A 25000-nucleotide genomic window follows, 5' to 3' on the forward strand; every position below is an offset into this window, starting at 1 on the left:
TCTGTCTACTCTGAGGAGAGGTTGGTGCTATCTGTCTACTCTGAGGGGAGGTTGGTGCTATCTGTCTACTCTGAGGGGAGGTTGGTGCTATCTGTCTACTCTGAGGGAGGGGAGGTTGGTGCTATCTGTCTACTCTGAGGAGAGGGGAGGTTGGTGCTATCTGTCTACTCTGAGGGGAGGTTGGTGCTATCTGTCTACTCTGAGGAGAGGGGAGGTTGGTGCTATCTGTCTACTCTGAGGAGAGGTTGGTGCTATCTGTCTACTCTGAGGAGAGGTTGGTGCTATCTGTCTACTCTGAGGGGAGGGGAGGTTGGTGCTATCTGTCTACTCTGAGGGGAGGTTGGTGCTATCTGTCTACTTTGAGGGGAGGTTGGTGCTATCTGTCTACTCTGAGGAGAGGTTGGTGCTTTCTGTCTACTCTGAGGAGAGGTTGGTGCTTTCTGTCTACTCTGAGGGGAGGTTGGTGCTATCTGTCTACTCTGAGGGGAGGTTGGTGCTATCTGTCTAGTCTGAGGAGAGGGGAGGTTGGTGCTATCTGTCTACTCTGAGGAGAGGTTGGTGCTTTCTGTCTACTCTGAGGAGAGGTTGGTGCTTTCTGTCTACTCTGAGGGGAGGTTGGTGCTATCTGTCTACTCTGAGGGGAGGTTGGTGCTATCTGTCTACTCTGAGGAGAGGGGAGGTTGGTGCTATCTGTCTACTCTGAGGAGAGGGGAGGTTGGTGCTATCTGTCTACTCTGAGGGGAGGTTGGTGCTATCTGTCTACTCTGAGGAGAGGGGAGGTTGGTGCTATCTGTCTACTCTGAGGAGAGGTTGGTGCTATCTGTCTACTCTGAGGAGAGGTTGGTGCTATCTGTCTACTCTGAGGGGAGGGGAGGTTGGTGCTATCTGTCTACTCTGAGGGGAGGTTGGTGCTATCTGTCTACTTTGAGGGGAGGGTGGTGCTATCTGTCTACTCTGAGGAGAGGTTGGTGCTTTCTGTCTACTCTGAGGAGAGGTTGGTGCTTTCTGTCTACTCTGAGGGGAGGTTGGTGCTATCTGTCTACTCTGAGGGGAGGTTGGTGCTATCTGTCTACTCTGAGGAGAGGGGAGGTTGGTGCTATCTGTCTACTCTGAGGAGAGGGGAGGTTGGTGCTATCTGTCTACTCTGAGGGGAGGTTGGTGCTATCTGTCTACTCTGAGGAGAGGGGAGGTTGGTGCTATCTGTCTACTCTGAGGAGAGGTTGGTGCTATCTGTCTACTTTGAGGGGAGGTTGGTGCTATCTGTCTACTCTGAGGAGAGGTTGGTGCTATCTGTCTACTCTGAGGGGAGGTTGGTGCTATCTGTCTACTCTGAGGAGAGGTTTGTGCTATCTGTCTACTCTGAGGGGAGGTTTGTGCTATCTGTCTACTCTGAGGAGAGGTTGGTGCTATCTGTCTACTCTGAGGAGAGGGGAGGTTGGTGCTATCTGTCTACTCTGAGGGGAGGTTGGTGCTATCTGTCTACTCTGAGGGGAGGTTGGTGCTATCTGTCTACTCTGAGGGGAGGTTGGTGCTATCTGTCTACTCTGAGGGGAGGTTGGTGCTATCTGTCTACTCTGAGGTGAGGGGAGGTTGGTGCTATCTGTCTACTCTGAGGGGAGGTTGGTGCTATCTGTCTACTCTGAGGGGAGGTTGGTGCTATCTGTCTACTCTGAGGAGAGGTTTGTGCTATCTGTCTACTCTGAGGGGAGGTTTGTGCTATCTGTCTACTCTGAGGGGAGGTTTGTGCTATCTGTCTACTCTGACGGGAGGTAGTTTAGACTTTAGGTTCACTACAGGTCTGAGTATGTACACTGGACGTTAGGTTCACTACAAGACACACTGAAATGTGTCTACCACATTTTAACCCAACCCCTCTGAATCAGAGAGGTGCGGGGGGCTGCCTTAATCAACATCCACATCTTCGGCGCCCGGGGAACAGTGGGTTAACTGCCTTGCTCAAGGGAACAGTGGGTTAACTGCCTTGCTCAGGGCCCGGGGAACAGTGGGTTAACTGCCTTGCTCAGGGCCCCGGGGAACAGTGGGTTAACTGCCTTGCTCAAGGGAACAGTGGGTTAACTGCCTTGCTCAGGGCCCGGGGAACAGTGGGTTAACTGCCTTGCTCAGGGCCCCGGGGAACAGTGGGTTAACTGCCTTGCTCAGGGCCCGGGGAACAGTGGGTTAACTGCCTTGCTCAGGGCCCGGGGAACAGTGGGTTAACTGCCTTGTTCAGGGGTAGAACGACAGATTTTTACCTTGTCAGCTCGGGGATTCGACCCAGCAACCTTACGGTTACTGGCCCAACGCTCTAACCACTAGGCTACCTGTGGTGCCTCTATGTAACTCTGTCTCTGTCTCTGTCTCTGTCTCTGTCTCTGTCTCTGTCTCTGTCTCTGTCTCTGTCTCTGTCCTGCAGGTGACACGACCTCTTAGCCACACCAAGAGACAGTTTGATGTGGAGGAGGAGGATGTTGACAAGCTGGCTCTGAGGTGAGTCTGTGTGTGTTTCACAGAGCCAGGTCTACATACAAATAGAATGTGTGTGTGTGTGTGTGTGTGTGTGTTGTGATTCTGACTCTCTCTGTATGCAGGGTTGACCTGTGGAATGCCAGTAACCTGAAGTTTGGAGATGAGTTCCTGGGAGGGGTCAGAGTTCCTCTGAGGGCCCTGGGACAGGCTGGGGTCCACGACGCATGGTGAGACAACATGTCTGTCTGTCTGTCTCTGTCTCTGTCTCTGTCTCTGTCTCTGTCTGGGTCCACGACGCATGGTGAGACATGACAACATGTTGGATGTCTGTCTGTCTGTCTGTCTGTCTGTCTGTCTGTCTGTCTGTCACTTTATGTCTGTCACTTTATGTCTGTCACTATCTGTCTGTCTGTCTGTCTCTGTCTGGGTCCACAACGCATGGTGAGACATGACAGCATGTTGGATATCTGTCTGTCTGTCTGTCTGTCTGTCTGTCTGTCTGTCTGTCTGTCTGTCTGTCTGTCTGTCTGTCTGTCTGTCTGTCTGTCTGTCTGTTTGTTTGTCTGTCTCTGTCTCTGTCTCTGTCTCTGTCTGGGTCCACGACGAATGGTGAGACATGACAACATGTTGGATATCTGTCTGTCACTGTCTGTCTGTCTGTCTGTCTGTCTGTCTGTCTGTCTGTCTGTCTGTCTGTCTGTCTGTCACTTTCTGTCTGTCACTATCTGTCTGTCTGTCTGTCTGTCTGTCTGTCTGTCTGTCTGTCTGTCTGTCTGTTTCTGTCTGGGTCCACGACGCATGGTGAGACATGACAACATGTTGGATATCTGTCTGTCTGTCTGTCTGTCACTTTATGTCTGTCACTATCTGTCTGTCTGTCTGTCTGTCTGTCTGTCTGTCTGTCTGTCTGTCTGTCTGTCTGTCTGTCACTTTATGTCTGTCACTATCTGTCTGTCTGTCTGTCTGTCTGTCTGTCTGTCTGTCTGTCTGTCTGTTTGTCTGTCTGTCTGTCTGTCTGTCTGTCTGTCTGTCTGTCTGGGTCCACAACGCATGGTGAGACATGACAGCATCTATCTCTATTTTTTCACTCCTTACCTCTCTCTCTCCCTCTCTCTCTTTCTCTCTCCGTCCTCCTTCCTATCTCTCCGTCCTCTCTCTCTCTCTCCATCCTCCCATCCTCTCTCCGTCTTCCTCTCTCTCTCCATCTTCCTCTCTCTCCATCCTCCCATCCTCTCTCTCCATCTTCCTCTCTCTCTCCATCATCCCATCCTCTCTCTCTTCATCTTCCTCTCTCTCTCTCCATCTTCCTCTCTCTCCATCTTCCTCTCTCTCTCTCCATCCTCCCATCCTCTTGCTCTCCATCTTTCTCTCTCTCTCCATCTTCCTCTCTCTCTCTCCATCCTCCCATCCTCTTGCTCTCCATCTTTCTCTCTCTCTCCATCTTCCTCTCTCTCCATCCTCCCATCCTCTCTCTCCATCTTCCTCTCTCTCTCCATCCTCTCTCTCTCTCTCCATCCTCCCATCCTCTCTCCATCTTCCTCTCTCTCTCCATCATCCCATCCTCTCTCTCTTCATCTTCCTCTCTCTCTCTCCATCTTCCTCTATCTCCATCTTCCTCTCTCTCTCCATCCTCTCTCTCTCCATCCTCTCTCTCTCCATCTTCCTCTATCTCTCTCCAACCTCCTCTCTCTCCATCTTCCTCTCTCTCTCCATCCTCCCATCCCCTCTCTCTCCAACTTCCTTTCTCTCTCCATCCTCCCCTCCTCTCTCTCTCCATTTTTCTCTCTCCATCTTCATCTTTCTCTCCTCTTCTCTCTCTCCATCCTCCCCTCCTCTCTCTCTCTCCATCCTCCCCTCCTCTCTCCTCTCTCCATCCTCCCATCCTCCCCCTTCTCTCTATTCTCCCCTCCTCTCTCTCTCTCCATCCTCCCCTCCTCTCTCTCTCTCCATCCTCCCCTCCTCTCTCTCTCTCCATCCTCCCCTTTTCTCTTTCTCTCTCCATCTTCCTCTCTCTCTCCATCCTCCCATCCTCCCCCTTCTCTCTATTCTCCCCTCCTCTCTCTCTCTCCATCCTCCCCTCCTCTCTCTCTCTCCATCCTCCCCTCCTCTCTCTCTCTCCATCCTCCCCTTTTCTCTTTCTCTCTCCATCTTCCTCTCTCTCTCCATCCTCCCATCCTCTTTCTCTCCATCGTCCTCTCTCTCTCTCCATCTTCCTCTCTCTCTCATCTTCATCTCTCTCTCCATCCTCTCCTCCCTTTTTCTCTCTCCATCCTCCCATCATTCCCCCTTTCTCTCATCCTCCTCTTTCTCTCCTCTTCTCTCTCTCCATCCTCCCCTCCTCTCTCTCTCTCCATCCTCCCCTCCTCTCTCCTCTCTCCATCCTCCCATCCTCCCCCTTCTCTCTATTCTCCCCTCCTCTCTCTCTCCCCATCCTCCCCTCCTCTCTCTCTCTCCATCCTCCCCTCCTCTCTCTCTCTCCATCCTCCCCTTTTCTCTTTCTCTCTCCATCCTCTCCTCCTCTCTTTCTCTCTCCATCCTCCCCTCCTCCCTCTCTCTCCATCCTCCCCTCTTCTTTCTCTCTCTCTCCATCCTCCCCTCTTCTTTCTCTCTCCATCCTCCCCTCCTCTCTTTCTCTCTCCATCCTCCCCTCCTCTCTCTCTCTCCATCCTCCCCTCCTCTCTCTCTCTCTCTCTCTCCATCCTCCCCTCCTCTCTCTCTATCTCTCCATCCTCCCCTCCTCTCTCTCTCTCCATCCTCCCCTCCTCTCTCTCTCTCTCTCTTCATCCTCCCCTCCTCTCTCTCTCCATCCTCCCCTCCTCTCTCTCTATCTCTCCATCCCCCCCTCCTCTCTCTCTCTCCATCCTCCCCTCCCCTCCTCTCTCTCTCTCTCTTCATCCTCCCCTCCTCTCTCTCTCCATCCTCCCCTGCTCTCTCTCTCTCTCCATCCTCCCCTCCTCTCTCTCTCTCTCTCTCCATCCTCCCCTCCTCTCTCTCTCTCCATCCTCCCCTCCCCTCCTCTCTCTCTCTCCATCCTCCCCTCCTCTCTCTCTCTCCATCCTCCCCTCCTCTCTCTCCATCCTCCCCTCCTCCCTAGGTACTTTCTGCAGCCCAGGGATAATGGAGGGAAACCTGTGAAGGTGGATGAGCTGGGTTCTCTTCGTTTAAACATTGTTTACACTGAGGACCATGTGTTCTCATCTGACCACTACAGCCCTCTGAGAGACCTGCTGTTGACCTCAGCTAACGTAAAGGTGAGGGGGGGTACTGTAGATACCTAATGTAAAGGTGAGGGGGGGTACTGTAGATACCTAATGTAAAGGTGAGGGGGGATACTGTAGATACCTAATGTAAAGGTGAGGGGGGGGTACTGTAGGTACCTAATGTAAAGGTGAGGGGGGGGTGGGGGTGATACTGTAGGTACCTCATGTAAAGGTGAGGGGGGATACTGTAGATACCTGATGTAAAGGTGAGGGGGTAATACTGTAGATACCTAATGTAAAGGTGAGGGGGGGTACTGTAGATACCTAATGTAAAGGTGAGGGGGGTACTGTAGATACCTAATGTAAAGGTGAGGGGGGATACTGTAGATACCTAATGTAAAGGAGGGGGGGGGGGGTACTGTAGATACCTAATGTAAAGGTGAGGGGGGGTACTGTAGATACCTAATGTAAAGGTGAGGGGGGGACTGTAGATACCTAATGTAAAGGTGAGGGGGGATACTGTAGATACCTAATGTAAAGGTGGGGGGGGTACTGTAGATACCTAATGTAAAGGTGAGGGGGGATACTGTAGATACCTAATGTAAAGGTGGGGGGGGTACTGTAGATACCTAATGTAAAGGTGAGGGGGGTACTGTAGATACCTAATGTAAAGGTGAGGGGGGATACTGTAGGTACCTAATGTAAAGGTGAGGGGGGGTACTGTAGATACCTAATGTAAAGGTGAGGGGGGATACTGTAGATACCTAATGTAAAGGTGGGGGGGGGTACTGTAGATACCTAATGTAAAGGTGAGGGGGGTACTGTAGATACCTAATGTAAAGGTGAGGGGGGTACTGTAGATACCTAATGTAAAGGTGAGGGGGGTACTGTAGATACCTAATGTAAAGGTGGGGGGGGTACTGTAGATACCTAATGTAAAGGTGAGGGGGGTACTGTAGGTACCTAATGTAAAGGTGAGGGGGTGATACTGTAGATACCTAATGTAAAGGTGAGGGGGGGTACTGTAGATACCTAATGTAAAGGTGAGGGGGGGTATTGTAGATACCTAATGTAAAGGTGAGGGGGGGGTACTGTAGATACCTAATGTAAAGGTGAGGGGGGGTACTGTATATACCTAATGTAAAGGTGAGGGGGGGTACTGTAGATACCTAATGTAAAGGTGAGGGGGGATACTGTATATACCTCAGCTAACGTAAAGGTGAGGGGTGGTACTGTAGATACCTCAGCTAATGTAAAGGTGAGGGGGAGGTACTGTAGATACCTAATGTAAAGGTGAGGGGGGTACTGTAGATACCTAATGTAAAGGTGAGGGGGGGTATTGTAGATACCTAATGTAAAGGTGAGGGGGGGGTACTGTAGATACCTAATGTAAAGGTGAGGGGGGGTACTGTATATACCTAATGTAAAGGTGAGGGGGGTACTGTAGATACCTAATGTAAAGGTGAAGGGGGGGTACTGTAGATACCTAATGTAAAGGAGGGGGGGGGGGGGGTACTGTAGATACCTAATGTAAAGGTGAGGGAGGTACTGTAGATACCTAATGTAAAGGTGAGGGGGATACTGTAGATACCTAATGTAAAGGTGAGGGGGGGTACTGTAGATACCTAATGTAAAGGTGAGGGGGGGGGGTACTGTAGATACCTAATGTAAAGGTGAGGGGGGTACTGTAGATACCTAATGTAAAGGTGAGGGGGATACTGTAGATACCTAATGTAAAGGTGAGGGGGGGTACTGTAGATACCTAATGTAAAGGTGAGGGGGATACTGTAGATACCTAATGTAAAGGTGGGGGGGGGTACTGTAGATACCTAATGTAAAGGTGAGGGGGGGGTACTGTAGATACCTAATGTAAAGGTGAGGGGGATACTGTAGATACCTAATGTAAAGGTGAGGGGGATACTGTAGATACCTAATGTAAAGGTGGGGGGGGGGTACTGTAGATACCTAATGTAAAGGTGAGGGGGGGGGTACTGTAGATACCTAATGTAAAGGTGAGGGGGGGTACTGTAGGTACCTAATGTAAAGGTGAGGGGGTGATACTGTAGATACCTAATGTAAAGGTGAGGGGGGGTACTGTAGATACCTAATGTAAAGGTGAGGGGGGGGGGGTACTGTAGATACCTAATGTAAAGGTGAGGGGGGGGGGGTGTACTGTAGATACCTAATGTAAAGGTGAGGGGGGTACTGTAGATACCTAATGTAAAGGTGAGGGGGGGTACTGTAGATACCTAATGTAAAGGTGAGGGGGGGGGTACTGTAGATACCTAATGTAAAGGTGAGGGGGGTACTGTAGATACCTAATGTAAAGGTGAGGGGGGTACTGTAGATACCTAATGTAAAGGTGAGGGGGGTACTGTAGATACCTAATGTAAAGGTGAGGGGGGATACTGTAGATACCTAATGTAAAGGTGAGGGGGGTACTGTAGATACCTAATGTAAAGGTGAGGGGGGATACTGTAGATACCTAATGTAAAGGTAAAGGGGGGTACTGTAGATACCTAATGTAAAGGTGAGGGGGGTACTGTAGATACCTAATGTAAAGGTGAGGGGGGATACTGTAGATACCTAATGTAAAGGTGAGGGGGGATACTGTAGATACCTAATGTAAAGGTGAGGGGGGTACTGTAGATACCTAATGTAAAGGTGAGGGGGGGTACTGTAGATACCTAATGTAAAGGTGAGGAGGGGTACTGTAGATACCTAATGTAAAGGTGAGGGGGGGGTACTGTAGATACCTAATGTAAAGGTGAGGGGGGGTACTGTAGATACCTAATGTAAAGGTGAGGGGGGTACTGTAGATACCTAATGTAAAGGTGAGGGGGGGTACTGTAGGTACCTAATGTAAAGGTGAGGGGGGTTACTGTAGATACCTAATGTAAAGGTGAGGGGGGGTGCTGTAGATACCTAATGTAAAGGTGAGGGGGGTACTGTAGATACCTAATGTAAAGGTGAGGGGGGGTACTGTAGATACCTAATGTAAAGGTGAGGGGGATACTGTAGGTACCTAATGTAAAGGTGAGGGGGGTACTGTAGATACCTAATGTAAAGGTGAGGGGGGGTACTGTAGATACCTAATGTAAAGGTGAGGGAGGATACTGTAGATACCTAATGTAAAGGTGAGGGGGGGTACTGTAGATACCTAATGTAAAGGTGAGGGGGGGTACTGTAGATACCTAATGTAAAGGTGAGGGGGGTACTGTAGATACCTAATGTAAAGGTGAGGGGGGTACTGTAGATACCTAATGTAAAGGTGAGGGGGGGTACTGTAGATACCTAATGTAAAGGTGAGGGGGGTACTGTAGATACCTAATGTAAAGGTGAGGGGGGGTACTGTAGATACCTAATGTAAAGGTGAGGGGGGATACTGTAGATACCTAATGTAAAGGTGAGGGGGGGTACTGTAGATACCTAATGTAAAGGTGAGGGGGGGTACTGTAGATACCTAATGTAAAGGTGAGGGGGGTACTGTAGATACCTAATGTAAAGGTGAGGGGGGGTACTGTAGATACCTAATGTAAAGGTGAGGGGGGGTACTGTAGATACCTAATGTAAAGGTGAGGGGGGGGGTACTGTAGATACCTAATGTAAAGGTGAGGGGGGTACTGTAGATACCTAATGTAAAGGTGAGGGGGGGTACTGTAGATACCTAATGTAAAGGTGAGGGGGGGTACTGTAGATACCTAATGTAAAGGTGAGGGGGGGTACTGTAGATACCTAATGTAAAGGTGAGGGGGGTACTGTAGATACCTAATGTAAAGGTGAGGGGGGATACTGTAGATACCTAATGTAAAGGTGAGGGGGGTACTGTAGATACCTAATGTAAAGGTGAGGGGGGGTACTGTAGATACCTAATGTAAAGGTGAGGGGGGGTACTGTAGATACCTAATGTAAAGGTGAGGGGGGGTACTGTAGATACCTAATGTAAAGGTGAGGGGGGGTACTGTAGATACCTAATGTAAAGGTGAGGGGGGATACTGTAGATACCTAATGTAAAGGTGAGGGGGGGTACTGTAGATACCTAATGTAAAGGTGAGGGGGGTACTGTAGATACCTAATGTAAAGGTGAGGGGGGGTACTGTAGATACCTAATGTAAAGGTGAGGGGGGGTACTGTAGATACCTAATGTAAAGGTGAGGGGGGGTACTGTAGATACCTAATGTAAAGGTGAGGGGGGGTACTGTAGATACCTAATGTAAAGGTGAGGGGGGGTACTGTAGATACCTAATGTAAAGGTGAGGGGGGGTACTGTAGATACCTAATGTAAAGGTGAGGGGGGGTACTGTAGATACCTAATGTAAAGGTGAGGGGGGTACTGTAGATACCTAATGTAAAGGTGAGGGGGGGTACTGTAGATACCTAATGTAAAGGTGAGGGGGGTACTGTAGATACCTAATGTAAAGGTGAGGGGGGATACTGTAGATACCTAATGTAAAGGTGAGGGGGGTACTGTAGATACCTAATGTAAAGGTGAGGGGGGGTACTGTAGATACCTAATGTAAAGGTGAGGGGGGTACTGTAGATACCTAATGTAAAGGTGAGGGGGGTACTGTAGATACCTAATGTAAAGGTGAGGGGGGTACTGTAGATACCTAATGTAAAGGTGAGGGGGGATACTGTAGATACCTAATGTAAAGGTGAGGGGGGTACTGTAGATACCTAATGTAAAGGTGAGGGGGGTACTGTAGATACCTAATGTAAAGGTGAGGGGGGGTACTGTAGATACCTAATGTAAAGGTGAGGGGGGGATACTGTAGATACCTAATGTAAAGGTGAGGGGGGGTACTGTAGATACCTAATGTAAAGGTGAGGGGGGTACTGTAGATACCTAATGTAAAGGTGAGGGGGGGTACTGTAGGTACCTAATGTAAAGGTGAGGGGGGTACTGTAGATACCTAATGTAAAGGTGAGGGGGGGTACTGTAGATACCTAATGTAAAGGTGAGGGGGGGTACTGTAGATACCTAATGTAAAGGTGAGGGGGGGTACTGTAGATACCTAATGTAAAGGTGAGGGGGGGTACTGTAGGTACCTAATGTAAAGGTGAGGGGGGTACTGTAGATACCTAATGTAAAGGTGAGGGGGGGTACTGTAGATACCTAATGTAAAGGTGAGGGGGGTACTGTAGATACCTAATGTAAAGGTGAGGGGGGGTACTGTAGATACCTAATGTAAAGGTGAGGGGGGTACTGTAGATACCTAATGTAAAGGTGAGGGGGGTACTGTAGATACCTAATGTAAAGGTGAGGGGGGTACTGTAGATACCTAATGTAAAGGTGAGGGGGGGTACTGTAGATACCTAATGTAAAGGTGAGGGGGGATACTGTAGATACCTAATGTAAAGGTGAGGGGGGGTACTGTAGATACCTAATGTAAAGGTGAGGGGGGATACTGTAGATACCTAATGTAAAGGTGGGGGGGTACTGTAGATACCTAATGTAAAGGTGAGGGGGGTACTGTAGATACCTAATGTAAAGGTGAGGGGGGATACTGTAGGTACCTAATGTAAAGGTGAGGGGGGGTACTGTAGATACCTAATGTAAAGGTGAGGGGGGATACTGTAGATACCTAATGTAAAGGTGGGGGGGGGTACTGTAGATACCTAATGTAAAGGTGAGGGGGGTACTGTAGATACCTAATGTAAAGGTGAGGGGGGTACTGTAGATACCTAATGTAAAGGTGAGGGGGGTACTGTAGATACCTAATGTAAAGGTGGGGGGGGTACTGTAGATACCTAATGTAAAGGTGAGGGGGGTACTGTAGGTACCTAATGTAAAGGTGAGGGGGTGATACTGTAGATACCTAATGTAAAGGTGAGGGGGGGTACTGTAGATACCTAATGTAAAGGTGAGGGGGGGTATTGTAGATACCTAATGTAAAGGTGAGGGGGGGGTACTGTAGATACCTAATGTAAAGGTGAGGGGGGGTACTGTATATACCTAATGTAAAGGTGAGGGGGGGTACTGTAGATACCTAATGTAAAGGTGAGGGGGGATACTGTATATACCTCAGCTAACGTAAAGGTGAGGGGTGGTACTGTAGATACCTCAGCTAATGTAAAGGTGAGGGGGAGGTACTGTAGATACCTAATGTAAAGGTGAGGGGGGTACTGTAGATACCTAATGTAAAGGTGAGGGGGGGTATTGTAGATACCTAATGTAAAGGTGAGGGGGGGGTACTGTAGATACCTAATGTAAAGGTGAGGGGGGGTACTGTATATACCTAATGTAAAGGTGAGGGGGGTACTGTAGATACCTAATGTAAAGGTGAAGGGGGGTACTGTAGATACCTAATGTAAAGGAGGGGGGGGGGGGGGTACTGTAGATACCTAATGTAAAGGTGAGGGAGGTACTGTAGATACCTAATGTAAAGGTGAGGGGGATACTGTAGATACCTAATGTAAAGGTGAGGGGGGGTACTGTAGATACCTAATGTAAAGGTGAGGGGGGGGGGTACTGTAGATACCTAATGTAAAGGTGAGGGGGGTACTGTAGATACCTAATGTAAAGGTGAGGGGGATACTGTAGATACCTAATGTAAAGGTGAGGGGGGGTACTGTAGATACCTAATGTAAAGGTGAGGGGGATACTGTAGATACCTAATGTAAAGGTGGGGGGGGGTACTGTAGATACCTAATGTAAAGGTGAGGGGGGGGTACTGTAGATACCTAATGTAAAGGTGAGGGGGATACTGTAGATACCTAATGTAAAGGTGAGGGGGATACTGTAGATACCTAATGTAAAGGTGGGGGGGGGTACTGTAGATACCTAATGTAAAGGTGAGGGGGGGGGTACTGTAGATACCTAATGTAAAGGTGAGGGGGGGTACTGTAGGTACCTAATGTAAAGGTGAGGGGGTGATACTGTAGATACCTAATGTAAAGGTGAGGGGGGGTACTGTAGATACCTAATGTAAAGGTGAGGGGGGGGGGGTACTGTAGATACCTAATGTAAAGGTGAGGGGGGGGGGTGTACTGTAGATACCTAATGTAAAGGTGAGGGGGGGTACTGTAGATACCTAATGTAAAGGTGAGGGGGGGTACTGTAGATACCTAATGTAAAGGTGAGGGGGGGGGTACTGTAGATACCTAATGTAAAGGTGAGGGGGGTACTGTAGATACCTAATGTAAAGGTGAGGGGGGTACTGTAGATACCTAATGTAAAGGTGAGGGGGGTACTGTAGATACCTAATGTAAAGGTGAGGGGGGATACTGTAGATACCTAATGTAAAGGTGAGGGGGGTACTGTAGATACCTAATGTAAAGGTGAGGGGGGATACTGTAGATACCTAATGTAAAGGTAAAGGGGGGTACTGTAGATACCTAATGTAAAGGTGAGGGGGGGTACTGTAGATACCTAATGTAAAGGTGAGGGGGGATACTGTAGATACCTAATGTAAAGGTGAGGGGGGATACTGTAGATACCTAATGTAAAGGTGAGGGGGGTACTGTAGATACCTAATGTAAAGGTGAGGGGGGGTACTGTAGATACCTAATGTAAAGGTGAGGAGGGGTACTGTAGATACCTAATGTAAAGGTGAGGGGGGGGTACTGTAGATACCTAATGTAAAGGTGAGGGGGGGTACTGTAGATACCTAATGTAAAGGTGAGGGGGGTACTGTAGATACCTAATGTAAAGGTGAGGGGGGGTACTGTAGGTACCTAATGTAAAGGTGAGGGGGGTTACTGTAGATACCTAATGTAAAGGTGAGGGGGGGTGCTGTAGATACCTAATGTAAAGGTGAGGGGGGTACTGTAGATACCTAATGTAAAGGTGAGGGGGGGTACTGTAGATACCTAATGTAAAGGTGAGGGGGATACTGTAGGTACCTAATGTAAAGGTGAGGGGGGTACTGTAGATACCTAATGTAAAGGTGAGGGGGGGTACTGTAGATACCTAATGTAAAGGTGAGGGAGGATACTGTAGATACCTAATGTAAAGGTGAGGGGGGGTACTGTAGATACCTAATGTAAAGGTGAGGGGGGGTACTGTAGATACCTAATGTAAAGGTGAGGGGGGTACTGTAGATACCTAATGTAAAGGTGAGGGGGGTACTGTAGATACCTAATGTAAAGGTGAGGGGGGGTACTGTAGATACCTAATGTAAAGGTGAGGGGGGGTACTGTAGATACCTAATGTAAAGGTGAGGGGGGGTACTGTAGATACCTAATGTAAAGGTGAGGGGGGTACTGTAGATACCTAATGTAAAGGTGAGGGGGGTACTGTAGTACCTAATGTAAAGGTGAGGGGGGGTACTGTAGATACCTAATGTAAAGGTGAGGGGGGATACTGTAGATACCTAATGTAAAGGTGAGGGGGGGTACTGTAGATACCTAATGTAAAGGTGAGGGGGGTACTGTAGATACCTAATGTAAAGGTGAGGGGGGTACTGTAGATACCTAATGTAAAGGTGAGGGGGGTACTGTAGATACCTAATGTAAAGGTGAGGGGGGGTACTGTAGATACCTAATGTAAAGGTGAGGGGGGTACTGTAGGTACCTAATGTAAAGGTGAGGGGGGATACTGTAGATACCTAATGTAAAGGTGAGGGGGGGTACTGTAGATACCTAATGTAAAGGTGAGGGGGGGTACTGTAGATACCTAATGTAAAGGTGAGGGGGGGTACTGTAGATACCTAATGTAAAGGTGAGGGGGGGTACTGTAGATACCTAATGTAAAGGTGAGGGGGGGTACTGTAGATACCTAATGTAAAGGTGAGGGGGGATACTGTATATACCTAAGCTCGTAAAGGTGAGGGGTGGTACTGTAGATACCTAATGTAAAGGTGAGGGGGGGTACTGTAGATACCTAATGTAAAGGTGAGGGGGGGTACTGTAGATACCTAATGTAAAGGTGAGGGGGGGTACTGTAGATACCTAATGTAAAGGTGAGGGGGGGGTACTGTAGATACCTAATGTAAAGGTGAGGGGGGGTACTGTAGATACCTAATGTAAAGGTGAGGGGGGTACTGTAGATACCTAATGTAAAGGTGAAGGGGGGTACTGTAGATACCTAATGTAAAGGAGGGGGGGGGGGGGTACTGTAGATACCTAATGTAAAGGTGAGGGGGGTACTGTAGATACCTAATGTAAAGGTGAGGGGGATACTGTAGATACCTAATGTAAAGGTGAGGGGGGGTACTGTAGATACCTAATGTAAAGGTGAGGGGGGGGTACTGTAGATACCTAATGTAAAGGTGAGGGGGGGTACTGTAGATACCTAATGTAAAGGTGAGGGGGGTACTGTAGATACCTAATGTAAAGGTGAGGGGGGGTACTGTAGATACCTAATGTAAAGGTGAGGGGGGTACTGTAGATACCTAATGTAAAGGTGGGGGGGGGTACTGTAGATACCTAATGTAAAGGTGAGGGGGGGTACTGTAGATACCTAATGTAAAGGTGAGGGGGTACTGTAGATACCTAATGTAAAGGTGAGGGGGATACTGTAGATACCTAATGTAAAGGTGAGGGGGGGTACTGTAGATACCTAATGTAAAGGTGAGGGGGGGTACTGTAGATACCTAATGTAAAGGTGAGGGGGGGTACTGTAGATACCTAATGTAAAGGTGAGGGGGGATACTGTAGATACCTAATGTAAAGGTGAGGGGGGGTACTGTAGATACCTAATGTAAAGGTGAGGGGGGGTACTGTAGATACCTAATGTAAAGGTGAGGGGGGGGTACTGTAGATACCTAATGTAAAGGTGAGGGGGGTACTGTAGATACCTAATGTAAAGGTGAGGGGGGGTACTGTAGATACCTAATGTAAAGGTGAGGGGGGGTACTGTAGATACCTAATGTAAAGGTGAGGGGGGTACTGTAGATACCTAATGTAAAGGTGAGGGGGGTACTGTAGATACCTAATGTAAAGGTGAGGGGGGGTACTGTAGATACCTAATGTAAAGGTGAGGGGGGATACTGTAGATACCTAATGTAAAGGTGAGGGGGGTACTGTAGATACCTAATGTAAAGGTGAGGGGGGATACTGTAGATACCTAATGTAAAGGTGAAGGGGGGTACTGTAGATACCTAATGTAAAGGTGAGGGGGGTACTGTAGATACCTAATGTAAAGGTGAGGGGGGATACTGTAGATACCTAATGTAAAGGTGAGGGGGGATACTGTAGATACCTAATGTAAAGGTGAGGGGGGTACTGTAGATACCTAATGTAAAGGTGAGGGGGGGTACTGTAGATACCTAATGTAAAGGTGAGGGGGGTACTGTAGATACCTAATGTAAAGGTGAGGGGGGGGTACTGTAGATACCTAATGTAAAGGTGAGGGGGGGTACTGTAGATACCTAATGTAAAGGTGAGGGGGGTACTGTAGATACCTAATGTAAAGGTGAGGGGGGGTACTGTAGGTACCTAATGTAAAGGTGAGGGGGGGTACTGTAGATACCTAATGTAAAGGTGAGGGGGGGTGCTGTAGATACCTAATGTAAAGGTGAGGGGGGTACTGTAGATACCTAATGTAAAGGTGAGGGGGGGTACTGTAGATACCTAATGTAAAGGTGAGGGGGATACTGTAGGTACCTAATGTAAAGGTGAGGGGGGTACTGTAGATACCTAATGTAAAGGTGAGGGGGGGTACTGTAGATACCTAATGTAAAGGTGAGGGAGGATACTGTAGATACCTAATGTAAAGGTGAGGGGGGTACTGTAGATACCTAATGTAAAGGTGAGGGGGGGTACTGTAGATACCTAATGTAAAGGTGAGGGGGGTACTGTAGATACCTAATGTAAAGGTGAGGGGGGGTACTGTAGATACCTAATGTAAAGGTGAGGGGGGGTACTGTAGATACCTAATGTAAAGGTGAGGGGGGTACTGTAGGTACCTAATGTAAAGGTGAGGGGGGGTACTGTAGATACCTAATGTAAAGGTGAGGGGGGATACTGTAGATACCTAATGTAAAGGTGAGGGGGGGTACTGTAGATACCTAATGTAAAGGTGAGGGGGGGTACTGTAGATACCTAATGTAAAGGTGAGGGGGGTACTGTAGATACCTAATGTAAAGGTGAGGGTGGGTACTGTAAATACCTAATGTAAAGGTGAGGGGGGGTACTGTAGATACCTAATGTAAAGGTGAGGGGGGGGGTACTGTAGATACCTAATGTAAAGAGGGGGGGGTACTGTAGATACCTAATGTAAAGGTGAGGGGGGGTACTGTAGATACCTAATGTAAAGGTGAGGGGGGGTACTGTAGATACCTAATGTAAAGGTGAGGGGGGGTACTGTAGATACCTAATGTAAAGGTGAGGGGGGTACTGTAGATACCTAATGTAAAGGTGAGGGGGGATACTGTAGATACCTAATGTAAAGGTGAGGGGGGTACTGTAGGTACCTAATGTAAAGGTGAGGGGGGGTACTGTAGATACCTAATGTAAAGGTGAGGGGGGACTGTAGATACCTAATGTAAAGGTGAGGGGGGTACTGTAGATACCTAATGTAAAGGTGAGGGGGGTACTGTAGATACCTAACGTAAAGGTGAGGGGGGATACTGTAGATACCTAATGTAAAGGTGAGGGGGGTACTGTAGATACCTAATGTAAAGGTGAGGGGGGTACTGTAGATACCTAATGTAAAGGTGAGGGGGGGTACTGTAGATACCTAATGTAAAGGTGAGGGGGGGAACTGTAGATACCTAATGTAAAGGTGAGGGGGGGTACTGTAGATACCTAATGTAAAGGTGAGGGGGGTACTGTAGATACCTAATGTAAAGGTGAGGGGGGGTACTGTAGGTACCTAATGTAAAGGTGAGGGGGGTACTGTAGATACCTAATGTAAAGGTGAGGAGGGGTACTGTAGATACCTAATGTAAAGGTGAGGGGGGGTACTGTAGATACCTAATGTAAAGGTGAGGGGGGTACTGTAGATACCTAATGTAAAGGTGAGGGGGGGTACTGTAGGTACCTAATGTAAAGGTGAGGGGGGTACTGTAGATACCTAATGTAAAGGTGAGGGGGGATACTGTAGATACCTAATGTAAAGGTGAGGGGGGGTACTGTAGATACCTAATGTAAAGGTGAGGGGGGTACTGTAGATACCTAATGTAAAGGTGAGGGGGGGTACTGTAGGTACCTAATGTAAAGGTGAGGGGGGTACTGTAGATACCTAATGTAAAGGTGAGGGGGGGTACTGTAGATACCTAATGTAAAGGTGAGGGGGGGTACTGTAGATACCTAATGTAAAGGTGAGGGGGGTACTGTAGATACCTAATGTAAAGGTGAGGGGGGGTACTGTAGGTACCTAATGTAAAGGTGAGGGGGGGTACTGTAGATACCTAATGTAAAGGTGAGGGGGGGTACTGTAGATACCTAATGTAAAGGTGAGGGGGGTACTGTAGATACCTAATGTAAAGGTGAGGGGGATACTGTAGGTACCTAATGTAAAGGTGAGGGGGGTACTGTAGATACCTAATGTAAAGGTGAGGGGGGGTACTGTAGATACCTAATGTAAAGGTGAGGGAGGATACTGTAGATACCTAATGTAAAGGTGAGGGGGGGTACTGTAGATACCTAATGTAAAGGTGAGGGGGGGTACTGTAGATACCTAATGTAAAGGTGAGGGGGGGTACTGTAGATACCTAATGTAAAGGTGAGGGGGGTACTGTAGATACCTAATGTAAAGGTGAGGGGGGGTACTGTAGATACCTAATGTAAAGGTGAGGGGGGATACTGTAGATACCTAATGTAAAGGTGAGGGGGGGTACTGTAGATACCTAATGTAAAGGTGAGGGGGGGTACTGTAGATACCTAATGTAAAGGTGAGGGGGGTACTGTAGATACCTAATGTAAAGGTGAGGGTGGGTACTGTAAATACCTAATGTAAAGGTGAGGGGGGGTACTGTAGATACCTAATGTAAAGGTGAGGGGGGGGGGTACTGTAGATACCTAATGTAAAGAGGGGGGGGTACTGTAGATACCTAATGTAAAGGTGAGGGGGGGTACTGTAGATACCTAATGTAAAGGTGAGGGGGGGTACTGTAGATACCTAATGTAAAGGTGAGGGGGGGTACTGTAGATACCTAATGTAAAGGTGAGGGGGGTACTGTAGATACCTAATGTAAAGGTGAGGGGGGATACTGTAGATACCTAATGTAAAGGTGAGGGGGGTACTGTAGGTACCTAATGTAAAGGTGAGGGGGGGTACTGTAGATACCTAATGTAAAGGTGAGGGGGGACTGTAGATACCTAATGTAAAGGTGAGGGGGGTACTGTAGATACCTAATGTAAAGGTGAGGGGGGTACTGTAGATACCTAACGTAAAGGTGAGGGGGGATACTGTAGATACCTAATGTAAAGGTGAGGGGGGTACTGTAGATACCTAATGTAAAGGTGAGGGGGGTACTGTAGATACCTAATGTAAAGGTGAGGGGGGGTACTGTAGATACCTAATGTAAAGGTGAGGGGGGGAACTGTAGATACCTAATGTAAAGGTGAGGGGGGGTACTGTAGATACCTAATGTAAAGGTGAGGGGGGTACTGTAGATACCTAATGTAAAGGTGAGGGGGGGTACTGTAGATACCTAATGTAAAGGTGAGGGGGGTACTGTAGATACCTAATGTAAAGGTGAGGGGGGTACTGTAGATACCTAATGTAAAGGTGAGGGGGGGTACTGTAGGTACCTAATGTAAAGGTGAGGGGGGTACTGTAGATACCTAATGTAAAGGTGAGGGGGGATACTGTAGATACCTAATGTAAAGGTGAGGGGGGGTACTGTAGATACCTAATGTAAAGGTGAGGGGGGTACTGTAGATACCTAATGTAAAGGTGAGGGGGGGTACTGTAGGTACCTAATGTAAAGGTGAGGGGGGTACTGTAGATACCTAATGTAAAGGTGAGGGGGGGTACTGTAGATACCTAATGTAAAGGTGAGGGGGGGTACTGTAGATACCTAATGTAAAGGTGAGGGGGGTACTGTAGATACCTAATGTAAAGGTGAGGGGGGGTACTGTAGGTACCTAATGTAAAGGTGAGGGGGGGTACTGTAGATACCTAATGTAAAGGTGAGGGGGGGTGCTGTAGATACCTAATGTAAAGGTGAGGGGGGTACTGTAGATACCTAATGTAAAGGTGAGGGGGATACTGTAGGTACCTAATGTAAAGGTGAGGGGGGGTACTGTAGATACCTAATGTAAAGGTGAGGGGGGTACTGTAGATACCTAATGTAAAGGTGAGGGAGGATACTGTAGATACCTAATGTAAAGGTGAGGGGGGGTACTGTAGATACCTAATGTAAAGGTGAGGGGGGGTACTGTAGATACCTAATGTAAAGGTGAGGGGGGTACTGTAGATACCTAATGTAAAGGTGAGGGGGGTACTGTAGATACCTAATGTAAAGGTGAGGGGGGGTACTGTAGATACCTAATGTAAAGGTGAGGGGGGATACTGTAGATACCTAATGTAAAGGTGAGGGGGGGTACTGTAGATACCTAATGTAAAGGTGAGGGGGGGTACTGTAGATACCTATTGTAAAGGTGAGGGGGGTACTGTAGACACCTAATGTAAAGGTGAGGGTGGGTACTGTAAATACCTAATGTAAAGGTGAGGGGGGGTACTGTAGATACCTAATGTAAAGGTGAGGGGGGGGTACTGTAGATACCTAATGTAAAGAGGGGGGGGTACTGTAGATACCTAATGTAAAGGTGAGGGGGGGTACTGTAGATACCTAATGTAAAGGTGAGGGGGGGTACTGTAGATACCTAATGTAAAGGTGAGGGGGGGTACTGTAGATACCTAATGTAAAGGTGAGGGGGGTACTGTAGATACCTAATGTAAAGGTGAGGGGGGATACTGTAGATACCTAATGTAAAGGTGAGGGGGGTACTGTAGGTACCTAATGTAAAGGTGAGGGGGGGTACTGTAGATACCTAATGTAAAGGTGAGGGGGGACTGTAGATACCTAATGTAAAGGTGAGGGGGGTACTGTAGATACCTAATGTAAAGGTGAGGGGGGTACTGTAGATACCTAACGTAAAGGTGAGGGGGGATACTGTAGATACCTAATGTAAAGGTGAGGGGGGTACTGTAGATACCTAATGTAAAGGTGAGGGGGGTACTGTAGATACCTAATGTAAAGGTGAGGGGGGGTACTGTAGATACCTAATGTAAAGGTGAGGGGGGGAACTGTAGATACCTAATGTAAAGGTGAGGGGGGGTACTGTAGATACCTAATGTAAAGGTGAGGGGGGTACTGTAGATACTTAATGTAAAGGTGAGGGGGGGTACTGTAGGTACCTAATGTAAAGGTGAGGGGGGTACTGTAGATACCTAATGTAAAGGTGAGGGGGGGTACTGTAGATACCTAATGTAAAGGTGAGGGGGGGTACTGTAGATACCTAATGTAAAGGTGAGGGGGGATACTGTAGATACCTAATGTAAAGGTGAGGGGGGGTTCTGTAGATACCTAATGTAAAGGTGAGGGGGGGTACTGTAGATACCTAATGTAAAGGTGAGGGGGGTACTGTAGATACCTAATGTAAAGGTGAGGGGGGGTACTGTAGATACCTAATGTAAAGGTGAGGGAGGATACTGTAGATACCTAATGTAAAGGTGAGGGGGGGTACTGTAGATACCTAATGTAAAGGTGAGGGGGGGTACTGTAGATACCTAATTATAAGGGGAGGGGGGGACTGTAGATACCTAATGTAAAGGTGGGGGGTACTGTAGATACCTAATGTAAAGGTGAGGGGGGGTACTGTAGATACCTAATGTAAAGGTGAGGGGGGATACTGTAGATACCTAATGTAAAGGTGAGGGGGGGTACTGTAGATACCTAATGTAAAGGTGAGGGGGGGTACTGTAGATACCTATTGTAAAGGTGAGGGGGGTACTGTAGATACCTAATGTAAAGGTGAGGGTGGGTACTGTAAATACCTAATGTAAAGGTGAGGGGGGGTACTGTAGATACCTAATGTAAAGGTGAGGGGGGGGGTACTGTAGATACCTAATGTAAAGAGGGGGGGGTACTGTAGATACCTAATGTAAAGGTGAGGGGGGGTACTGTAGATACCTAATGTAAAGGTGAGGGGGGGTACTGTAGATACCTAATGTAAAGGTGAGGGGGGGTACTGTAGATACCTAATGTAAAGGTGAGGGGGGTACTGTAGATACCTAATGTAAAGGTGAGGGGGGATACTGTAGATACCTAATGTAAAGGTGAGGGGGGTACTGTAGGTACCTAATGTAAAGGTGAGGGGGGGTACTGTAGATACCTAATGTAAAGGTGAGGGGGGACTGTAGATACCTAATGTAAAGGTGAGGGGGGTACTGTAGATGCCTAATGTAAAGGTGAGGGGGGTACTGTAGATACCTAACGTAAAGGTGAGGGGGGATACTGTAGATACCTAATGTAAAGGTGAGGGGGGTACTGTAGATACCTAATGTAAAGGTGAGGGGGGTACTGTAGATACCTAATGTAAAGGTGAGGGGGGGTACTGTAGATACCTAATGTAAAGGTGAGGGGGGGAACTGTAGATACCTAATGTAAAGGTGAGGGGGGGTACTGTAGATACCTAATGTAAAGGTGAGGGGGGTACTGTAGATACTTAATGTAAAGGTGAGGGGGGGTACTGTAGGTACCTAATGTAAAGGTGAGGGGGGTACTGTAGATACCTAATGTAAAGGTGAGGGGGGGTACTGTAAATACCTAATGTAAAGGTGAGGGGGGGTACTGTAGATACCTAATGTAAAGGTGAGGGGGGATACTGTAGATACCTAATGTAAAGGTGAGGGGGGGTTCTGTAGATACCTAATGTAAAGGTGAGGGGGGGTACTGTAGATACCTAATGTAAAGGTGAGGGGGGTACTGTAGATACCTAATGTAAAGGTGAGGGGGGGTACTGTAGATACCTAATGTAAAGGTGAGGGGGGGTACTGTAGATACCTAATGTAAAGGTGAGGGGGGGTTCTGTAGATACCTAATGTAAAGGTGAGGGGGGATACTGTAGATACCTAATGTAAAGGTGAGGGGGGGTACTGTAGATACCTAATGTAAAGGTGAGGGGGGGTACTGTAGATACCTATTGTAAAGGTGAGGGGGGGTACTGTAGATACCTAATGTAAAGGTGAGGGTGGGTACTGTAAATACCTAATGTAAAGGTGAGGGGGGGTACTGTAGATACCTAATGTAAAGGTGAGGGGGGGGTACTGTAGATACCTAATGTAAAGAGGGGGGGGTACTGTAGATACCTAATGTAAAGGTGAGGGGGGGTACTGTAGATACCTAATGTAAAGGTGAGGGGGGGTACTGTAGATACCTAATGTAAAGGTGAGGGGGGGTACTGTAGATACCTAATGTAAAGGTGAGGGGGGTACTGTAGATACCTAATGTAAAGGTGAGGGGGGATACTGTAGATACCTAATGTAAAGGTGAGGGGGGTACTGTAGGTACCTAATGTAAAGGTGAGGGGGGGTACTGTAGATACCTAATGTAAAGGTGAGGGGGGACTGTAGATACCTAATGTAAAGGTGAGGGGGGTACTGTAGATACCTAATGTAAAGGTGAGGGGGGTACTGTAGATACCTAACGTAAAGGTGAGGGGGGATACTGTAGATACCTAATGTAAAGGTGAGGGGGGTACTGTAGATACCTAATGTAAAGGTGAGGGGGGTACTGTAGATACCTAATGTAAAGGTGAGGGGGGGTACTGTAGATACCTAATGTAAAGGTGAGGGGGGGAACTGTAGATACCTAATGTAAAGGTGAGGGGGGGTACTGTAGATACCTAATGTAAAGGTGAGGGGGGTACTGTAGATACTTAATGTAAAGGTGAGGGGGGGTACTGTAGGTACCTAATGTAAAGGTGAGGGGGGTACTGTAGATACCTAATGTAAAGGTGAGGGGGGGTACTGTAGATACCTAATGTAAAGGTGAGGGGGGGTACTGTAGATACCTAATGTAAAGGTGAGGGGGGATACTGTAGATACCTAATGTAAAGGTGAGGGGGGGTTCTGTAGATACCTAATGTAAAGGTGAGGGGGGGTACTGTAGATACCTAATGTAAAGGTGAGGGGGGTACTGTAGATACCTAATGTAAAGGTGAGGGGGGGTACTGTAGATACCTAATGTAAAGGTGAGGGGGGGTACTGTAGATACCTAATGTAAAGGTGAGGGGGGGTTCTGTAGATACCTAATGTAAAGGTGAGGGGGGGTACTGTAGATACCTAATGTAAAGGTGAGGGGGGGACTGTAGATACCTAATGTAAAGGTGGGGGGTACTGTAGATACCTAATGTAAAGGGGGGGGGGGTACTGTGACGTGTGTCCCTCTCCCCTCCCAGCCGGTGGGGGGTACTGTGACGTGTGTCCCTCTCCCCTCCCAGCCGGTGGGGGGTACTGTGACGTGTGTCCCTCTCCCCTCCCAGCCGGTGGGGGGTACTGTGACGTGTGTCCCTCTCCCCTCCCAGCCGGTGTCGGCATCAGCGGCTCATATCCTCGGGGAGGTCTGCAGGGAGAAACAGGAAGCAGCTATCCCATTGGTCCGTCTGTTCCTTCACTATGGAAACATCCTGCCTTTCCTCAGTGCCGTCGCACACGCAGAGGTCAACCGCACACAGTAAGAACACACACACACACAGAGGTCAACCGCACACAGTAAGAACACACACACACACAGAGGTCAACCGCACACAGTAAGAACACACACACACAGAGGTCAACCGCACACAGTAAGAACACACACACACACAGAGGTCAACCGCACACAGTAAGAACACACACACACAGAGGTCAACCGCACACAGTAAGAACACACACACACACAGAGGTCAACCGCACACAGTAAGAACACACACACACACAGAGGTCAACCGCACACAGTAAGAACACACACACACACAGAGGTCAACCGCACACAGTAAGAACACACACACACAGAGGTCAACCGCACACAGTAAGAACACACACACACACAGAGGTCAACCGCACACAGTAAGAACACACACACACAGAGGTCAACCGCACACAGTAAGAACACACACACACACAGAGGTCAACCACACACAGTAAGAACACACACACACACAGAGGTCAACCACACATACTCTTTTTAAAAAAGGGTTCCAAAAGGGTTATGTCCCCATAGGAGAACCCTTTTTGGTTCCAAGTAGTACCCTCTGTGGAAAGGGTTCTACCTGATACCAAGAAGGGTTCTTCAAAGGGTTCTCCTATGGGATACAGCCAAAGAACCTTCAAAGGGTTCTCCTATGGGGACAGCCGGAGAACCTTCAAAGGGTTCCCCTATGGGGACAGCCGAAGGACCTTCAAAGGGTTCTCCTATGGGGACAGCCGAAGAACCTTCAAAGGGTTCTCCTATGGG

At 48.2% G+C, this 25000-nt stretch overlaps 1 protein-coding gene across 1 annotated transcript in view; it reads left to right on the plus strand.

The window, feature by feature from the left end:
• The window catches only part of rasa3 (RAS p21 protein activator 3), a 119621-nt gene that overhangs the window by 70445 nt on the left and 24176 nt on the right, over window positions 1-25000 (plus strand). The window contains exons 8-11 of the mRNA XM_055930319.1: window positions 2414-2487; window positions 2589-2693; window positions 5561-5717; window positions 24090-24238. Coding sequence (XP_055786294.1) covers window positions 2414-2487; window positions 2589-2693; window positions 5561-5717; window positions 24090-24238 — 485 coding nt within the window. The remainder of the gene's footprint in view (window positions 1-2413; window positions 2488-2588; window positions 2694-5560; window positions 5718-24089; window positions 24239-25000) is intronic.

This window comes from Salvelinus fontinalis, chromosome 7 (assembly GCF_029448725.1).
Source record: "Salvelinus fontinalis isolate EN_2023a chromosome 7, ASM2944872v1, whole genome shotgun sequence".
NCBI lineage: Eukaryota > Metazoa > Chordata > Actinopteri > Salmoniformes > Salmonidae > Salvelinus > Salvelinus fontinalis.